This window comes from Salmo salar, chromosome 18, assembly GCF_965601325.2.
Source record: "Salmo salar chromosome 18, fSalSal1, whole genome shotgun sequence".
Taxonomy (NCBI): Eukaryota; Metazoa; Chordata; class Actinopteri; order Salmoniformes; family Salmonidae; genus Salmo; species Salmo salar.
In genome coordinates, this window is record NC_138308.1 from 72,566,226 (window position 1) to 72,584,428 (window position 18,203).

Sequence of the window (18,203 nt, forward strand, 5' to 3'; positions counted from 1 at the left end):
AATTGTCATTATTACAAATATATATATATATATATATATGTGTATATAAAAATCGTCCGATTAATCTGTATTGGCTTTTTTTGGACGTCCAATAATCGGTATCACCGTTGAAAAATCCTAATCGGTCGACCTATAGTGTGTGTGTGTGTGTGTCTGCGCAGAGGGAACGGGGGCCACTGTGACCTGTTTTCTAGAATAATAGACCTCCCAGGAAACAATACTTGTTGTCTTTTCTCCCTCTTTCGTGGGAGGCCAATATATTGTTCCAGTTCCGACAGAACTGTATGTGTAGCTTTGTGTGGCATATTAACATATTCACGCATATTCTCACCACAGGCACAAACACATTGTGTAGTTGTGGGTGTCGGGACAGGATGTCAAGCCAGTGTGTGGGCGTTGTTATGTCTAAGCTGCTCTTGTCTACGCTCTCGCCTCAGAAGGCCACGAGCAGTATTTGTTGGCCATTGTTCTACGGAGGGACGGGAGGTTCACCATTAGGAACGTGCACAGTCACACTCGCTCCAACTCTCTCCTCCCAACTCTGACCATCAGGAAATGGCGAAGGAGAATAATCGGAAATACATAATCTGAAATCAATCATAATCAGTCAATTGCGTGCACGTCCCCCACCCCTATAAAAGGGACAAATTAAACTCATTGAACTGAACTCTGTGTCCCGCCACAGGAGATCAAGCTGGCCTACAAGATGGCCAAGCGCTTCTACTCCAACCCTCCGCTGTGGGCCAAGTGTCTGTTCAGCCACTGCTACAGCCTGTGGTTCATCTGTCTGCCCGTGGGGGTGAGGCTGGCTCAGTCCAAGAGCTGGGCCATGCAACAGGCCTACAACGTCCTGCTCAAGATGAGGACCTCTGAGGTGGAGGTGCTGGATGAGGTGAGGGGAATTGGGGGTAAGGGGAGCTTGGGGTTTATTGGGTGTGTGGAGGGGGTAGGAGACACTGGTGAGTGATGGGAGCAGACTCAAACCTAAAGTAATCCTTCTAACCCCCCCTTAAAAGATTTAGATGCACTATTGTAAAGTGGTTGTTCCACTGGATATTATAAGGTGAATGCACCAATTTGTAAGTCGCTCTGGATAAGAGCGTCTGCTAAATGACTTAAATGTAAATGTATAGGGTCGTGAGTGCTTTTGCTTGGTTGTCTGTCGACGTATGCGGACATAAGTGTGTGTGTGCATTTGTCTGAGAATGTTTGTGAACGAGTGTTTGTGTGTGTGTGTGTATGTTCTACTATTACCGCTTCCACTACAGTGATGACAACTTCAGTGGAAGTCTACTGTAGCCATTAGGTTTTTATCTTGTTGTGTCCTCTCACACATAGCCACCGTCTGTCCCTCCATAGGTGTGTTACCGTGTAGTGATGCAGCTGTGTGGTGTGTACGGTCAGCCTGTCATGGCCGTCCGTGTTCTGGTGGAGATGAAGAAGGCAGGGGTGCACCCTAACGCTATCACCTATGGATACTACAACAAGGTAGGGTACTTACACCAGCCCATACACATGCATACGCTCCCATTTCACTCCCTTCGCCTTGACCCTTAACCTTTAATGTTCGGTCAGGATATTAGGATGTGTAGTTGTGGATCTTCCACCATATTGCTTAGGCCTTACATAACTGCAACCATTTAGGGTTAGGGCGCTTAAAGGGACAGTGCAAGATTTTGGCTTGCTAGCTGTACCTGTAGGCTTCCAGTCATTGCGCTAGTTAGCATGGACAAACATGTCAACAATCTCGCACTATCCCTTTAAACTAGCCTATACAAATACCTCAATCCAAAGTAGGTCCGTGTTAATCTCCTCTCCACTCATTTCTCCAGGCTGTTCTGGAAGGCCCCTGGCCCAGTCGGAACCGCAGTGGGCTCTTCATGTGGGCCAAGGTGCGCAACGTGGCGCGCGCTCTCTCTCAATTCAAACAGGCAGTCCACCGGACGCCCGCCATGGAAGGGCCCACCGTCACCACGACAGGTGAGGGTGTCCGAACACTACAGAGACAGAGCATGGGAGAGAGTCAATCACTTAGGTTGGAATGCAATCACCACAGTTGTTGCACCAAATGCATATCACATTCTACTTTTTTCATATATTTTAACTATGTAATGTACCTGTGCTTGTATGTAGGACAATACTCTCCATTTACAATATACTGTAGAGGCTCCCTTGCTTTATTGTTTGTTTGTATTGCTCTAACATGTTTAAGTGTAGTAGCTCCCTTTTTTAGCTTGCTCACCTAAAACTCTGATCTGGGACACAGGAAGTGATTTAGGCCCGTCAATGGGTGGCTCGGCGAGCAGCGACGGCGACCGGCTGAGCCACGGGAGTGCGGACAGCTCCAGCGAGGCGAACGGAGAGGATCACACCCTGTTCACACGCAGCCTCATCATAGGAGACGCCGCAGACAACCACTGCAGCGGAGGTAGACTGCAGGCTGGAGACACTGGGCCAAGTCCCTACATGTACAGCTTCCCCTAGCCCCTAACTATTAGCCCCTAGCTACTCGCCTGTTAGCCCCTAGCCTCTCGTCTATAGCCCCTGGCTACTAGTCCCTAGCCTCTAGCCCTTAGCCCCTAGCCTCTAGCTCCAACACCCTAACTTCTGGCACCTACAGCTCCGAGCCTCTAGTCCCTACCCTTCAGAAGTGCACAGATCTGAAAAGACTAGGTAGATTAAGACAGTATGTTTGTGTCCCGCAGGAGTTCAGTCTGATCAAGGCTACGGCTCTAAAGATGAGTTGCACCAGGACCTAGTGGATTTGGCTCAATCAGCAGCACTTGTAATCGCTGTGGATCAGTGCAGCAAGTCCGCAGCACAGCACAACGGTAACCAGCTCAGCCCCCCGTCCCCCATCTCAGGCATAACATAAGATAGTCATGGCGAGAGTTCATCTGCTAGATGGGAATGCAGTGTGTCAGTCCTTGTATTCATAGTTTTTTTTTGATGAGCATAAATAAAATAACAAATTATTCAATGGCGAAGGTGCATAAACATGGCGGCCACCATGTACTTACCACATGCCTCGTTTGCTCAGTTTGCAGTATTGTACATTGCTCTCCGTTACTCTTATTTGTTTTTGTATCGGCAGTAGCACAGTATACATGTAGATTGTACTGGTTTTATTGGCACGTTGAAGCATGTCATGCGCCGTACTTTAAAAACCCTATGGGTACTGCTATAAACAATGACGTCATATCTGAATTCCTCTGATCTTCATGCACCTTCGCCATTGGTGTGCAATCTTGTCTCGTCAGGTGGGGACATAGCTGGCTCGGTGGACAGTGCAGTGGCTGTAGCGGAGCCCCCCAGCCCTGTGAAAGCACTCCCACATGTCCCTAGCATCGTCAAACTGTCCACAGGGGCGAGTTTTGATACCGCCATGAAGAGAGGAGACACTGGTGAGTGATGGGAGCAGACTCAAACCTACATCTAAACCTTATCTCATATCTGAGGTTTACTCATTTGATATTTGGGGTAACATGTTTGTCTTCAAAACAGCACTGAACTCTGCTTATGGTTATTGTGGGAAATTATGGAAAGAAAATGTCCCCCCGGTATTGAAGGCATGCCTATGTGTTCATCTCTACCGCCAGCCCCTGGGAAGCTGTTCTCTCTGCGCAGCCAGAGCGAGGACATCTCCCTGCCGGTTGAGGGTAAGTCTGCAGCTCCGGGTGGCTCTGGGGTGGCGGGGCCTGCGGTCCAGGTCCAGCGCCAGAAGGCCTTCTCGGAGCGCAGCTGCAGCTTCAGCGCCGAGAGCCGTGCCGGTATGCTGATGGAGAAACATGGTGTGGACCACATCGTCAGCCGCATGGGCGCCGATGCACGGATCTTGGCGGCGGCTCTCTCTGGGGGCGGCACCACCCCCCCGCCTACCAGTGCGGCCAAAGCCCTCTTTAAGGACCTGGAGTTGGAGTCTGAGGAGGGGCGGGGTCCGACGCTGGGGAAACTGTCAGAGGAGGGGCCAGTAACGGACCCAACCCCACTGGAGGAGGGGCTAGGAAAAGAGGAGAAGAGGATGAAAGGTGACAGGAAGGAGGCAGGAGGGGAGGATGAGATGGGTCTAAAGTTGGAGGAGGAAGATGAGGAAAGAGATTCAGGGGGGAGGGGCTCTATTTCTCTGCCAACCTTGGAGATTAAGGAGGTGCAGGTAGGGGCAGACCCCCTCTCCCTCCTTGTCTCAGAGCACGAGGAGTTAGCCTCCGTAACAAGTCAGGAGCTGCCGCAATCCCTGCCTGCCGTGGTGTCCCGAAACCTGGCAGACGAGATTGAGATGTATATGAGCCTCCGGAGCCCGCTTGGCCCCAAATCCTGTAGCATGGAGCTCCACCAGGAGGGCCAGGGAGGGGACCCTTCCCCGGATGCTGCCCCAGTGAAGCAACCTCTAGAACGGAGGTCCAGCCTCCCCGTGCCCCCTGTCAAACACCCAGGGGGGTCAAGCGGGGACACGACGCCTAAACGCAGCCCCGCAGCAGTCACACGCTCCAAGACCTTCGCTGTGAAGGCCTCCAGGAGCCCTGCCTCTTCTAGGGGTGTTGGGGCCAGCCCAAGGTCGTCGCCGCTGACTGCCCTGGTGAGGTCGTCGCAGAGCGGTTCGCTGGGGTCGGTCATCAATTCCATCTCGGGCATGAAGATGGACACCCTGCTCTCGGGTCCCAAGATGGACGTGTTGAAGTCAGGCATGAAGCAGGCAGGGAACCTGGCCAGCAAGGTGTGGGGGGCTGTGGCCTCAGCCTACTCTTACTCTGACGACGAGGTGAGTGGGGATGGACTGCAGAACATGCATACATAACTAGATGAACTAAAAGATAAAGTAAAATGGTAATTAATTGCACAATAATAACCTGCAACAGCCGGATGACATACAGTGAGGTCTGAAATGATTGACACCCTTGATAAAGATGAACAAAAATTATTGTATAAAATAAAGAATTCAAATACTGAGCTATATTGTATGCAAAAAAAAAGGTAAGTAATCTTATTTTATTCTAATACAATTGTTTGGTGAAAGAGATTTTGTTTAAGAAGTAAAACTTTTTTTCTCAAAAAGTTGGGGGTAAAAATGTACACCTCTGTTTTAAATACCTTTTAATACCACACCTTACAAGGATAACGGCACTGAGCCTTTCAAAAAATTGGAAGACACATTGGGAGGGATCTTAGACCATTCCTCCATACAGAACCTTTCCAAATCCTTGATATCCTTCATCTGCTCCAGGGGAGAACGACTGCCCCTCCTCTCATTGAAGCCATGGAAGTTCAAGGCCGACCGTGGTACTGCAGGCATTAGCAGAAACCAGGATCCCCATTATAGTTAATGGAAAAATTGTTATCTTTGTATAAATACAAAAAGTAGTACCAATAATTGCTTCTAATACAACAGATGGTCCTTGAACCGATTATTTTAAAATCGCACATATAAGGATCATTTAGTTGCTTATGGCAGCCTACAGTACCCCTGGTCGTCCTTCCAACTTGAGTTACTCAATGAGAGGGGCAGCACTGAGCTAGCCTGCAACGTCACTTCCTGGAGCAGCTCAAACTGTACATGTTGTGTCTACATGAGACGCCATCTTAACTGACTTCATTTGGCTTCAATGCGCTATTGAGTCTTCACATGGTAATTAATAGTGTCACTTGATTGATGGGTTTGTCCATTCATATATATACAGGAATTGGTCTGCACTTATAGAAGCAAAATAGCCCCATAACCAATGTTTAATTTGAGCCGGATCCTGCCGGAACAGGTTTATGATTTGTGCAACATTGTAGCCTTTTGACCAACGTGTGGCCATTGCTGTGGTGAGAGAGGGAAGCGCACCTGTATCTCTCACAGAACTAGAATGAGATTCACTTTCTATGATCTCTCTCCCTCTCTCTGCTCTGCTAGACATGAGCCTGCAACTACCATCTCTCCAGAGTCATTTATTTCCTCCTTATAGAATCATAGCCATGGGAAGGATGCTGGTGGTGCTGCAACACCCCTGATAAATTTAAATACATTTGCCAAAGTTCTAGAATTACTGTTATCTGTTCAGAAAGAAATGAACTCATTCAGAAGACTACACCGGGAGTAGCCACCGAGGATCAATAGACTTTTTAATTATTGCCTAGCTGTGGAGTGTAGCCCAATCACAAGGCATTGCCTACAGTCGGAAATGCACGGCAAAACTGTCAGTGAACAGCATGCAGCCAAAACACGCCTTTCGCAATACTTCAAATACAATCGTGGGAAAACACAGATTGGAAAGTAAATGGCTCCTGCTGAAAAGAGAAGACTAATCTGCCTTTAGGCCACTAAATATGTTATCAACTTCCAAATAGACCTATTGAGCGAACAACATTTTTTACAATGTAAAACACGGGGCCGTTGTACAATGTCTCCGCACACCTAGGCTATTGATAGATTCAAGACAAGGTCGTCTTTATTGATCTCAGATTCTCGTCAGCGTCAAAGTAGACTGTCATTTCGATCATTTGTGAGGTATAAAAAAAATTTTTTTTAAAGAATGACGTCTTCAGTCTGAAATGATGTAGAATTGCATGCGATGTATTTATAGAAGGCAAACATTTTCCCAGACCCTACAAAACGTTATCCCCATGTGTGCAACTTCTTCAATCGCCTCTACTTAACTGCTCTATGCTTGTACCCAAAAGCGAGGATAGTGCATGCAATGCTTTATTATAAAGGTGTTTTTTTTTTTATATATATATATATATTGTTTTGCGTTCCGATACCTTCCGCTGGTCCTGGGGCCCTTGTTAAGGTCAACGGCATCATGAACTTTACCAAGTACCAGGAGAGGTTTGCCCAGCAAGAGCCACAAAATCAACATTTTGCAATGGCCATCTGTCTCCAGACTTGAAACCCATTGAATACGTGTGGTTTTAATTGAAGAAGGCAGTCCATACACGCAGACGAAGGTTCCTCCTCTCTGTATGGAGGAAACTCCCTCCCAATGTGTTCTCCCATCTCATAAACCATTTTAGAAAAAGGTTTGGTGCCGTTGAAAACGGGTGTCAATAATTTTGACCCCTACATTTTGAAAAAAAACAACACAATCTCTTTCTCTATGCAATTGTATGAGTAAAAAATAATTACTTTTCCCCACTTTTTTTGCATAAAATATAGCTAAGTATTTGAATTATTTATTTTCTACTGTTATTTTTACAGTTATAAGTGTCTCAATAATTTTGGACCCCACTGTAGATACCACACTGTAAAACACCATTATATACAAGACAATGATGTAAGACTTTGACTATGCAAGCAGAGCATCTCATTTCACAGGTTCATCTTGCAAACCTTATTGCAGAATGCATTCAATTTTGTACAAGTGAGTAACATGAACGTTCACAATCGTTTAGAAGTTTACATTTGGCCTTATTTCCCCCTCTTCCCAGGATGAACTGGGCCCCGGCTATAGGGAAAGGGACAGTTTCCCTGCCGGGCTGGATGAGTCCATGCTGTTGGGGGGTGGAGGAAGTGACAGTCCCACCCACAGAGGGCCCACCCAAGGCCTTGTGTCCAACGGCCTGACCCAGAGCAGCACCAGCCTGGGCAGCAGCAGTGGGAGCAGCGACACAGGGAGAGGACCCCACTCCACACGTAAGCATACACACACTTGACACACACACACAGCTTATATAAATAAAAAAGTATGTAGGCACACACACACACACACTGTTTATTCATGCACGAGAAGACAAACAACATTACCCGTATACCCATGAACAAACACACTCACAAGATGTGGAAGGGTGTATGGTTGAAAGTGTGTGATTGTATACTCTGTGTGGTGTGTGTGTGTGTGTGTGTGTGTGTGTGTGTGTGTGTGTGTGTGTGTGTGTGTGTGTGTGTGTGTGTGTGTGTGTGTGTGTGTGTGTGTGTGTGTGTGTGTGTGTGTGTGTGGATGTGACTCCAGGAAGGCCAGGCAGAGGTCCAGACTCTGAGAGGTCAGACCAAGGATCCCACCACACCAGCTCCTCTAGTATCTACCAGAACTGTGCCCTGGAGGTGAGTCTATCATACTTTATATAAATACAGTTGAAGTCGGAAGTTTACATATACCTTAGCCAAATACATTTAAACTCAATTCCTGACATTTAATCCAAGTAAGAATTCCCTGTTTTAGGTCAGTTAGGATTACCACTTTATTTTAAGAATGTGAAATGTCAGAATAATAGTAGAGAGAATGATTTATTTCAGCTTTTATTTCTTTCATCACATTCCCAGTGGGTCAGAAGTTTACATACACTCAATTAGTATTTGGTAGCATTGCCTTTAAATTGTTTAACTTGGGTCAAACGTTTCGGGTAGCCTTCCACAAGCTTCCCACAGTAAGTTGGGTGAATTTTGGCCCATTCCTCCTGACAGAGCTGGTGAAACTGAGTCAGGTTTGTAGGCCTTCTTGCTTGCACACACTTTTTCAGTTCTGCCCACACACTTTCTATGGGATTGAGGTCAGGGCTTTGTGATGGCTACTCCAATTCCTTGACTTTGTTGTCCTTAAGCCATTTTGCCACAACTTTGGAAATATGCTTGGGGTCATTGTCCATTTGGAAGACCCATTTGCGACCAAGCTTTAACTTCCTGACTGATGTCTTGAGATGTTGCTTCAATATATCCACATACTTTTCCTCCCTCATGATGCCATCTATTTTGTGAAGTGCACCAGCCCTCCTGCAGCAAAGCACCCCCACAACATGATGCTGCCACCCCCGTGCTTCGCGGTTGGGATGGTGTTCTTCGGCTTGCAAGCCTCCCCCTTTTTCCTCCTAACATAACGATTGTCATTATGGCCAAACAGTTCTATTTTTGTTTCATCAGACCAGAGGACATTTCTCCAAAAAGTTCGATCTTTGTCCCCATGTGCGGTTGCAAACCGTAGTCTGGCTTTTTTATGACGGTTTTGGAGCAGTGGCTTCTTCCTTGCTGAGCGGCCTTTCAGGTTATGTCGATATAGAACTCGTTTTACTGTACCTGTTTCCTCCATCTTCACAAGGTCCTTTGCTGTTGTTCTGGGATTGATTTGCACTGTTCGCACCAAAGTACGTTAATCTCTAGGAGAAAGAACGTGTCTCCTTCCTGAGCGGTATGACGGCTGCGTGGTCCCATGGTGTTTATACTTAGATGTCCTAACCGACTTGCCAAAACTATAGTTTATTAACAAGAAATTTGTGGAGTGGTTGAAAAACAAATTTTAATGACTCCAACCTAAGTGGGTGTAAACTTCCGACTTCAACTGTAAGTGGCTACCGTACTCAATATATCGTCTCACAAAGACTGAGTACATACAGTGCATTCAGAAAGTATTCAGACCCCTTTTTCTACCTTTTCTAACGTTACAGCCTTATTCTAAAATTGATGTAAAAAAAAATAAAAAAAATACCCTCATCAAACTACACACAATACCCCATAATGACAAAGAAAAAACAGGTTTTTAGAAATGTTTGCAAATATATACAAAAATAAAATAACTGAAATATCATATTTAAATAAGTATTCAGATCCTTTACACAGTACTTTGTTGAAGCACCTTTAACAGCAATTACAGCCTAAAGTCTTCTTAGGGATGACGCTACAAGTTTGGTACACCTGTTTTTGGGGAGTTTCTCCCATTCTTCTCTGCAGATCCCCTCAAGCTCTCTCAGGTTGGATGGGGAGCGCCACTGCACAGCTATTTTCAGGCCTCTCCAGAGATGTTCAATCAGGTGCAAGTCTGGGCTCTGGCTGGGTCACTCAAGGACATTCAGAGACTTGACCCGAAGCCACTCCTGCTTTTTTGGCTGTGTGCTTAGGGTCGTTGTCTTGTTGGAAGGTGAACATTCGCCCACAGTCTGTGGTCCGGAGCTTTCTGGAGCAGTTTTTCATCAAGGATCTCTCTGAACTTTTCTCCATTCATCTTTCCCTCAATCCTAACTAGTTGCCCTGTCCCTGCTGCAGAAAAACATCCCCACAGCATGGTATTACCACCACCATGCTTCACCGTAGGGATGGTGCCAGGTTTCCTCCAGACGTGACGCTTGGCATTCAGGCCAAAGAGTTCAATGATGGTTCCATCAGACCAGAGAATCTTGTTTCTCATGGTCTGAGAGTCCTTTAGGTGACTTTTTGCAAACTCCAAGCAGGCTGTCATTTGCCTTTTACTGAGGAGTGGCTTCCGTCTGGCCACTCTACCATAAAGGTCTGATTGGTGGAGCGCTGCAGAGATGGTTGTCCTTCTGGAAGGTTCTCCCTTCTTCACAGTGGAACTCTGGAGCCCTAACCAAGGCCCTTCTCCTCCAATTGCTCAGTTTGGCCGGGAGGCCAGCTCTAGGAAGTGTTGGTTGTTCCAAACTTCTTTCATTTAAGAATGATGGAGGCCACTTTGTTCTCGGGGACCTTCAATGCTGCAGAAATGTTTTGGTACCCTTCCCCAGATCTGTGCCTTGACACAATCCTGTCTCAGAGCTCTACGGACAATTCCTTAGACCTTATGGCTTGGTTTTTGCTCTGACATGCACTGTCAACTGTGGGACCTTATATAGACAGGTGTGTGCCTTTCCAAATCATGTCTATCAATTGAATTTACCACAGGTGGACTCCAAGTTGTAGAAACATCTCAAGGATGATCAATGGAAACAGGATACATCTGAGCTCAATTTGTCTCATAGCAAAGGGTCTGAATACTTTATTTTTAATACATTTGACAAAATTTCGAAAAACCTGTTTTCACTTTGTCATTATGGGGTATTGTGTGTAGATTAATGAGGGAAAAAAATCTATTTTAGAATAAGGCTGTAATGTAACAAAATGTGGAAAAAGTGAAGGGGTCTGAATACTTTCCGAATGCGCTGTAGTAATCTGGCAGTTCATACGTACAGAGCTAGAGGGCGCTATAGGCTCATAATGGACTGTGACCTCTTTCTATCCGTAACTGATAAGAGTTTGTTACTTAGCCAGGTAGCTTCAAGTAGCCTATGCCAGGTGCATCTGTAATGTTTCTCTCCCTCACTCTCTCTCTCTGTGTGTGTCTGTGTGTCTCTAGGTGCTGATGTCCAGCTGCTCCCAGTGTCGATCCTGTGAGTGTCTGGTGTACGATGAGGAGATCATGGCGGGCTGGACGGCAGACGATTCCAACCTCAACACCACCTGTCCCTTCTGCCGCACCGCCTTCCTGCCCCTGCTCCACGTCGAGTTCCACGACCTGCGCACCACCACAGCGTGGGTGTTTGTCTGTCTGGGCCTTGAAGTATACACTTGTATAATAGTGTATTCAATAAAACAGGATGAGAGATTTTCTATGCTAATGTTTAAATTATACTTACTAGTTCATGAAGAACTCACTAAATTGAGTTTTGTTGTGAGACACGGTACTATTCAAATAAATCTGTTTACATGTACAAAACCAGACAATTAAGCATACTTACGGAAACGGCTACATAGGAAGATGCGGGGGCTTTGACATGGGCATTAATTACATTTTAACCTGCTACAATTGTACATACGTCATTATCTTCGTCTAAGTCATTCAGATGTTCTATGTGGCTGGATGTGTGTGCTCTTCCCTTGTTTCATTGTGTGTGATCTCACCTACAGGTTCTACCTGAACCCCAGCGCATCAGGAGACAGTATCCACAGCACCAGCCACCAGGCCACAGCTACAGGCTCCACCGAGAACAAGGTAGGGGCTGCAGTGGACACCCCGAGCCCGGGCCTCATCAGCTTCCCAGAATCTGAGGACCCAGGAGAGGCCCCGGCCAGCCAGACTGCCACGCACAAGAGGTCGGTTCACAGAAGTGCCTGTCTCAAAAACGCATTTAATATTCTGTCACCATCGTTATTACCTTTTATCCTTCATCTGATTTGGTGCCTTCTATTCAGTAAATTAAAGGGTTAGCGTGTACCCAAATGATGCTAATGTGTAGCTAAGCGAACTTGTTCATCTGTCAATTGAACTGTAAGAACTGAAAAATCACAAGCTGAAAACTTGACGTGGCTCACTCTTGCGTTACATTTTTCTGTTGTTAAAGATCCTCTGTCTTTGCCCTCTCCTGTCTGTCTGTCCGTCCGTCAGTTTGATACCGGAGCCGGCTCAATCGGATCCCCTGGGCCTGCTAGAGCACCAGGCAGGGAAGAGGGGGACGTCTCTGACACGCAGCAACAGTGTGGGCGGGCCTCTACAGAGCCTGGTTGCCCAGAGAGAACCAGGACACAGCGTGTCCACCACCAGCCTGCCTTGCAGCCTGATAGAGATGGTGAGTGTCCTTAGAATGTCCTCGCAATCCTTCCCACTCAGCGCACCAGGGCTTGAGTCAATTAAATTTCAGGTCAGTAAATTCAGGATATGAAATTTAAATCAATTCAACGCTTATGAATTGAAAATGAATTATTGTTTTCTCTTCGTGGACTTTCATTGAAATAGAATTTACTCTGAAACTGCAGCACATGTACAGGCCATGCGTTTCTATTCTATTGAGAAAGCAAAGAGGTTGTTTACACACAGTGCTGTCAAACCACATTTGTCAATATCCAGAAATAAAATAACTTGGGATACATAATCAGTGGTCACTGTCCAGTGGAATAGGTGTTTCACTGTGTATGTAGGTGGGAGGCAACAAAGGTTCTATTTATGTGGATGGTCAGGAGTTATGCAACTGACTAAAGCGCTGTGTGTGTGTGTGTGTGTGTGTGTGTGTGTGTGTGTGTGTGTTCTCTCAGGATGGCCTGGGACAGAAGCGGCCCAACCCAATGCCGGTGTCTGTGCCCTACCTCAGCCCCCTGGTCCTCCGCAAAGAACTAGAGACCCTACTGGAGAACGAGGGAGACCAAGTAACACACATTTAACAGATCTAAGAATATTTTCAGAAAGAAGCAATATTACAGGACAGCAAAATGGGGCCCATAGATTCTCACATGTAGTATGACTTACAGTATGTGGCATTGATGTTGAAGGGCCCCTGTGTTTTTTAAAATGTCATAAATGTAGCTAGTTGTTGTAGGAGTCCCTTGATGTTCTGGTCATTTGTCGCCCTCGCTGTTGCTGCTTCTATTTTTATTTAACCGTTAACCCAGTGTCTTTACAGATTTGAACATTAAGCTGTAGTATCGCTTAATAAGCACAGTTTAATTGGTTTTCTCCATCAGGTCATCTACACCCACAAGTTCCTGAGCCAGCACCCCATCATATTCTGGAACCTGGTGTTTTATTTCCAACGCCTGGACCTGCCCAGCTACCTGCCTGGCCTCATCCTCACCTCGGAACACTGTAACAATGGAGTACAGGTACATAACCATGCAGAGCTCACACACAAATATTCACACACAGCTTACAAACAGTGCTCTCTACTCGTGATCACCTCAGAGCGATCAGCCACTGTTTTTAAAAAACATTTTTAATTTAACCTTTATTTAACTAGACAAGTCCGTTAAGAACAAATTCTTATTTACAATGACCATCTACCGGGGAACAGTGGGTTAACTGCCTTGTTCAGGGGCAGAACGACAGATTTTTACCTTGTCAGCTCGGGGATTTGATCCAGCAACCTTTCGGTAACTGGCCCAACGCGCTAACCACTAGGCTACCTGCCGACCCCTGTTAAAGGTCATGAACTATCAAAATCATGTTTTTCATTAATGATGACATTTGAAGGGAACCAGATCAAAGAATGATGACCAAAGTATGAAAAATGACTCTCTTTGCCCCAACCTGGGATCGAACCAGGGACCCTTGCACACATCAACAACTGACACCCACGAAGCATCGTTACCCATCGCGCCACAAAAGCCGCGGCCCTTGCAACGCAAGGGGAACAACCACTTCAGGTCTCAGAGCGAGTGACGTCACTGATTGAAACGCTATTAGCGCGCACCACCGCGCCATTTCACATCGGTTACATTGATAACGTTTGATCATAAAGTTACTGGTCTCCTCCCCCATGTCAAACACTTGGATTCATTATTAAGGGGACAAGGTGACATCACCTTAACTCTCTTTTTAATACAGCAATGGTATCATGCTATTCTTTTACCTAATTTAAATCTGTACCACCTTGTAACCAACATCGGAGAAGACATGGTGTTTTATAGCTAGCTAGATAGTTACTCTACTGGTGCCAAAATTTGACGGTAGGGTGTCAGCAAAAATAATGTATAGTATACCCTATTCATCTATGGCAAAGACACATATGTTTCCCCTTTCATCCGTGTCTGGTGTTAGCTAGTTACTGACTAGCTAGGTTTTCATCTGTGTCTGGTGTTAGCTAGTTACTGACTAGCTAGGTCTTCATCTGGGTCTGGTGTTCGCTAGTTACTAACTAGCTAGGTCTTCATCCGGGTCTGGTGTTAGCTAGTTACTGACTAGCTAGGTTCTCTGGGTCGGGACTGCTGCGGCTCTGGGCTGGTGTACTGACTAGCTAGGTTTTCATCTGGGTCTGGTGTTAGCTAGTTACTGACTAGCTAGGTTTTCATCTGGGTCTGGTGTTAGCTAGTTACTGACTAGCTAGGTTTTCATCCGGGTCTGGTGTTAGCTAGTTACTGACTAGCTAGGTTTTCATCCGGGTCTGGTGTTAGCTAGTTACTGACTAGCTAGGTTTTCATCCGGGTCTGGTGTTAGCTAGTTACTGACTAGCTAGGTTTTCATCTGTGTCTGGTGTTAGCTAGTTACTGACTAGCTAGGTTTTCATCCGGGTCTGGTGTTAGCTAGTTACTGACTAACTAGGTTTTCAGCCAGCATGGAACAAAAGGGGGGGATCGTTCAAAACTCTGATGCAGTTGTCATGTCAACACAGCCATGAGAGAGAAAGTACTTTTCAGAATGACTGTTCAGGACCTTTAAAGCAGTGCAACAGTAGATAACTGTGTGTGTGTATTTTCCATTCACTATGTCCACAGCTCCCCCAGACATCCCTGTCTCAAGACAGTAAACAGGTGTATGTTCAGCTGCTGTGGGACAACATCAATCTGCACCAGGAACCTGGGGATCCCCTCTACCAGAGCTGGAGGACCCTGAGTGACTACACACTCTCTCACACATACATAGCTCTCATGCATCTAATCGAGCAATCATCCTCAGAGCACTGAGCAGTCTGTCTGTGTCTCTGTATTGCCTTTTTAACATGCATGTCCTGCTCATATTTGTTAATGGAACACAGTTTGAGATAACAGCTAATGAAAAGAGCCATATACATAAAACCAATTATTCTAATGTACTGAATAGTGACTGAGTACTGAACCATCTCTGTTTCCCAGTGGAGAAGAAGGGCACCCTGGCCCCCACGGACTACCAGGAGACACGGACCATCTTGAACAGCATCGTCCGCAGCATCCAGACCAACGACGTCTACGGCCCCATCAACCTGCTTCTCCGGGAGGTCAAGAGGAACCCAGAGGTCAAACGCCAAAGGTCAGTCCTCTAAAGCTTATATGTGGGGGTGATACATTTTATTTGTGAGCTAATGTCAAGGTTTGGTGTGAACTTCTCTATTGTAAACTTCAGATTTTGATCTATTTATTGGTCTCTTATCAGGGGAATCTATAGGGAGATCCTCTTCCTGGCCCTGGTGGCATTGGGACGGGAGAACATTGACGTCGGTGAGTGAACTGCATGACACAACCAGTCTTTTTTAAACCAAGACTTGGATTTGGGTAATTCCAATCATCCAGTGTCTTGTTCTGATGGCTATAGTTACCACAACTACTATGTGCTTTTCTATCCTGAGTTTGATGAGCTAAATGATTCTGTATTTTTGTCTCCCCAACAGAGGCTTTTGACCGTGAATACCGCCTGGCCTTTGATGAGCTGAGCCCAGAGCAACTCAAGGCCCTGCACAAGATCGACCGGCCACCCAACACCAACATCCAGTGGTGCCTGAAGTGCTTCGGTGCTCCAGTCATCTGATTTGGCCACTGCTGCCATCTGCCGGACGGCCTGAGGACCTCACTCACACTGGAGAGAAGCAGACAAGAGAAAGGGGGAAAGGAACTTGATGGGTGAGGGTGTAAGGGAGAATTTTTGCACCTTCATATCACCCAAAGATGGTACTTTTTATCCCGAAAGTCCCTTTTGTTGTTGTTTCTGCTTCTTGCAGCTTTTCCCGCGGGCAACTCATTGTTATTTATGTAAATACTCTGGAAGGTCAGGAAAAGAGAGCCTTGTTTATAAAATGGTGTGTGGTGAGAATGAATGACGCTTGTACAGTGTTAGTTAGTCCCTTTCATGATCGAGTATGCGTGTCTCTCACTGCCCAGTCCTGAGTGGCCTTGCTCCATCTCTGTCCTATAGCCCCAGGGTCTGACCCCAACACCCCTGGCCCTAGAACCACTTTGTAGTATTCTAGTAGACGATTTACCCATGGACAGAATACTGATCGTCACTGTCATTGATGTGCACTTTTAGAAACGGTAGCTTTACCAGTCGTTGTCTTTTTTGTATATATTTTTCTACATGGGGGATGCCGATAATGATTTCTACAGATTCAGTCTTCACTAATGTTATTGTGGGTGTTTGTCTTGGAATGCAATTCATTTTTGAGAATTAGATTTCTCTCGTTTTGTGTGTAAATAAGTGTTGGAGATCAGTTCGAGAACATTCCAGAACCCTGCAAACGTGTCTTAAAAGAAAAGCCTGAACTAAATGTTTTATTCTTACAACATAGACATCCCAATGGGAGAGAAAAGGAATCCGTCGCAGCATACTCAACCTAGAATGTTTCAGGTTTAGCCACCAGCCATTTTGGGGCTAAAAATTAAACGTAACCATGAATAGGAAGGGAACTGAGATGCCAAACTACTGAAGTGCAGCTCTTTCCTTCTCGCTCCATGCCTTGAGCAAAAGACGAGAGCCGTTCTGTCACAGGGAAAGAAACCATGGTAAGTTACTCCGGTGCCTCAGTAGTAGTGACAAGACAGTCAGTCCGACGTGTAATGTTTTTAACCATTTCATTTTTAACTGCAAACATACAGTTCAACTATTATGGTAATATATGCTTTCATGTGATTAAAAATCTGCTTGTGTACATGCTTGGGTTACTCCATAATATATAGACAGTATATCTGACTGACATAGAAATATCCCTCCCTTTGAAAGCTTAACCATCATGAAGCATTGTAGTTAAGGAAAATACTGTTTGCTTTGGATAAGCTAGCTTTTTACGGTTTCCATATTAGTGTGGTCTGCCTTAATTCATTTTGTCCCGTCTCTTGTTTTCCTTTTATTGTGAATGGAATTTTGACATTGAACAGCGGAAGAGACTTTACACAGCACATAAAGGGCGTATTTAAACTGGATAAATATGCACTGGGCGCTGACCTAGGATCAGGTCTACATAATCTTTATTATTTGAAAGGCAAAACTTATCCTAGCTCAGCACTCCTACTCTAAGAATACGAACCCAGATGACATTACATAAAGTATCACAACTCCTGCTACAACGTCTCTACACACCACGTTGTAGGACAATGGTTAGAGGTGCTCCTTTCTAGATACAAATGGGAGAGTTCCACAGAAGTGTGAATACTCTCTATGTCAGATTGCACTGCTTAGATTATTATGTGATTTAACCCCAATAGGGATCATCTGTTCCAACATCTTCAAGGTCAAACTTTACCACCGCGGAACATTTCATTTACCACCCATTTCTTTACAAAACAGAAAATGTGATGACAAAATCTAAAACCTCCATCCAACAGTTTATTATTATAACATATGGACTACAGAACATGTATCAAGCCAATCACAGTGGTGTTATACATTTGATAACTAACTTCTTATATCGAAGCGATTCCATCATGACATTTGAGCATTTCCTGTTGGCTAAAAGCTGCGGATGTACAAAATGGTTCAATCAGCCGTCCTGTGGAATGCATGTGAATGTCTATACACTATTGTACTGCAATAAATGAGTTGTGACCTGATTCAAAACAAAACCTGCCAGTAGTGATGCATTTTTATACAGTAGTCAAAGCATGGGTTTGGGGACAATTACTCACCTACTCTTCAACATTGCATTAAGGGAGTACTTTTTGCCATACCAACACAATTCTGGAAAAGTTCCTGAAGAATGAATGATTTAAAATAGTTAAATGCATTTTAGCTTCACACATTGAGGATTATCATCATAGCTCTCTTACAGCAATCGCTCAATAAAATATAAAGTACAAGATCATAAACTGTATCGGAATATTTAACATTTACTCAGTTCCCTCTGTGGTCTGCCAA

The 18,203-nt window shown here is 45.3% G+C and overlaps 1 protein-coding gene across 3 annotated transcripts in view; it reads left to right on the top strand.

Annotated features, from left to right (window-relative positions):
- Window positions 1-17,911, top strand: part of LOC106577584 (DENN domain-containing protein 4C) — an 81,401-nt gene extending 63,490 nt beyond the window's left edge. Inside the window, exons 17-34 of one of the 3 annotated variants that reach the window (XM_014155754.3) lie at window positions 686-892; window positions 1,360-1,488; window positions 1,833-1,980; window positions 2,267-2,428; window positions 2,706-2,831; window positions 3,261-3,404; window positions 3,600-4,759; window positions 7,408-7,612; window positions 7,917-8,020; window positions 11,034-11,209; window positions 11,585-11,770; window positions 12,063-12,243; window positions 12,707-12,817; window positions 13,133-13,270; window positions 14,879-14,996; window positions 15,236-15,389; window positions 15,513-15,577; window positions 15,748-17,911. In XM_014155754.3, the coding sequence (XP_014011229.1) occupies window positions 686-892; window positions 1,360-1,488; window positions 1,833-1,980; window positions 2,267-2,428; window positions 2,706-2,831; window positions 3,261-3,404; window positions 3,600-4,759; window positions 7,408-7,612; window positions 7,917-8,020; window positions 11,034-11,209; window positions 11,585-11,770; window positions 12,063-12,243; window positions 12,707-12,817; window positions 13,133-13,270; window positions 14,879-14,996; window positions 15,236-15,389; window positions 15,513-15,577; window positions 15,748-15,884 (3,651 nt within the window). In that variant the 3' untranslated portion in view covers window positions 15,885-17,911. The remainder of the gene's footprint in view (window positions 1-685; window positions 893-1,359; window positions 1,489-1,832; window positions 1,981-2,266; window positions 2,429-2,705; window positions 2,832-3,260; window positions 3,405-3,599; window positions 4,760-7,407; window positions 7,613-7,916; window positions 8,021-11,033; window positions 11,210-11,584; window positions 11,771-12,062; window positions 12,244-12,706; window positions 12,818-13,132; window positions 13,271-14,878; window positions 14,997-15,235; window positions 15,390-15,512; window positions 15,578-15,747) is intronic. The other 2 variants (XM_045701340.2, XM_014155755.3) reach the window with 2 other exon arrangements.
- Window positions 17,912-18,203: the final 292 nt, after the last annotated feature.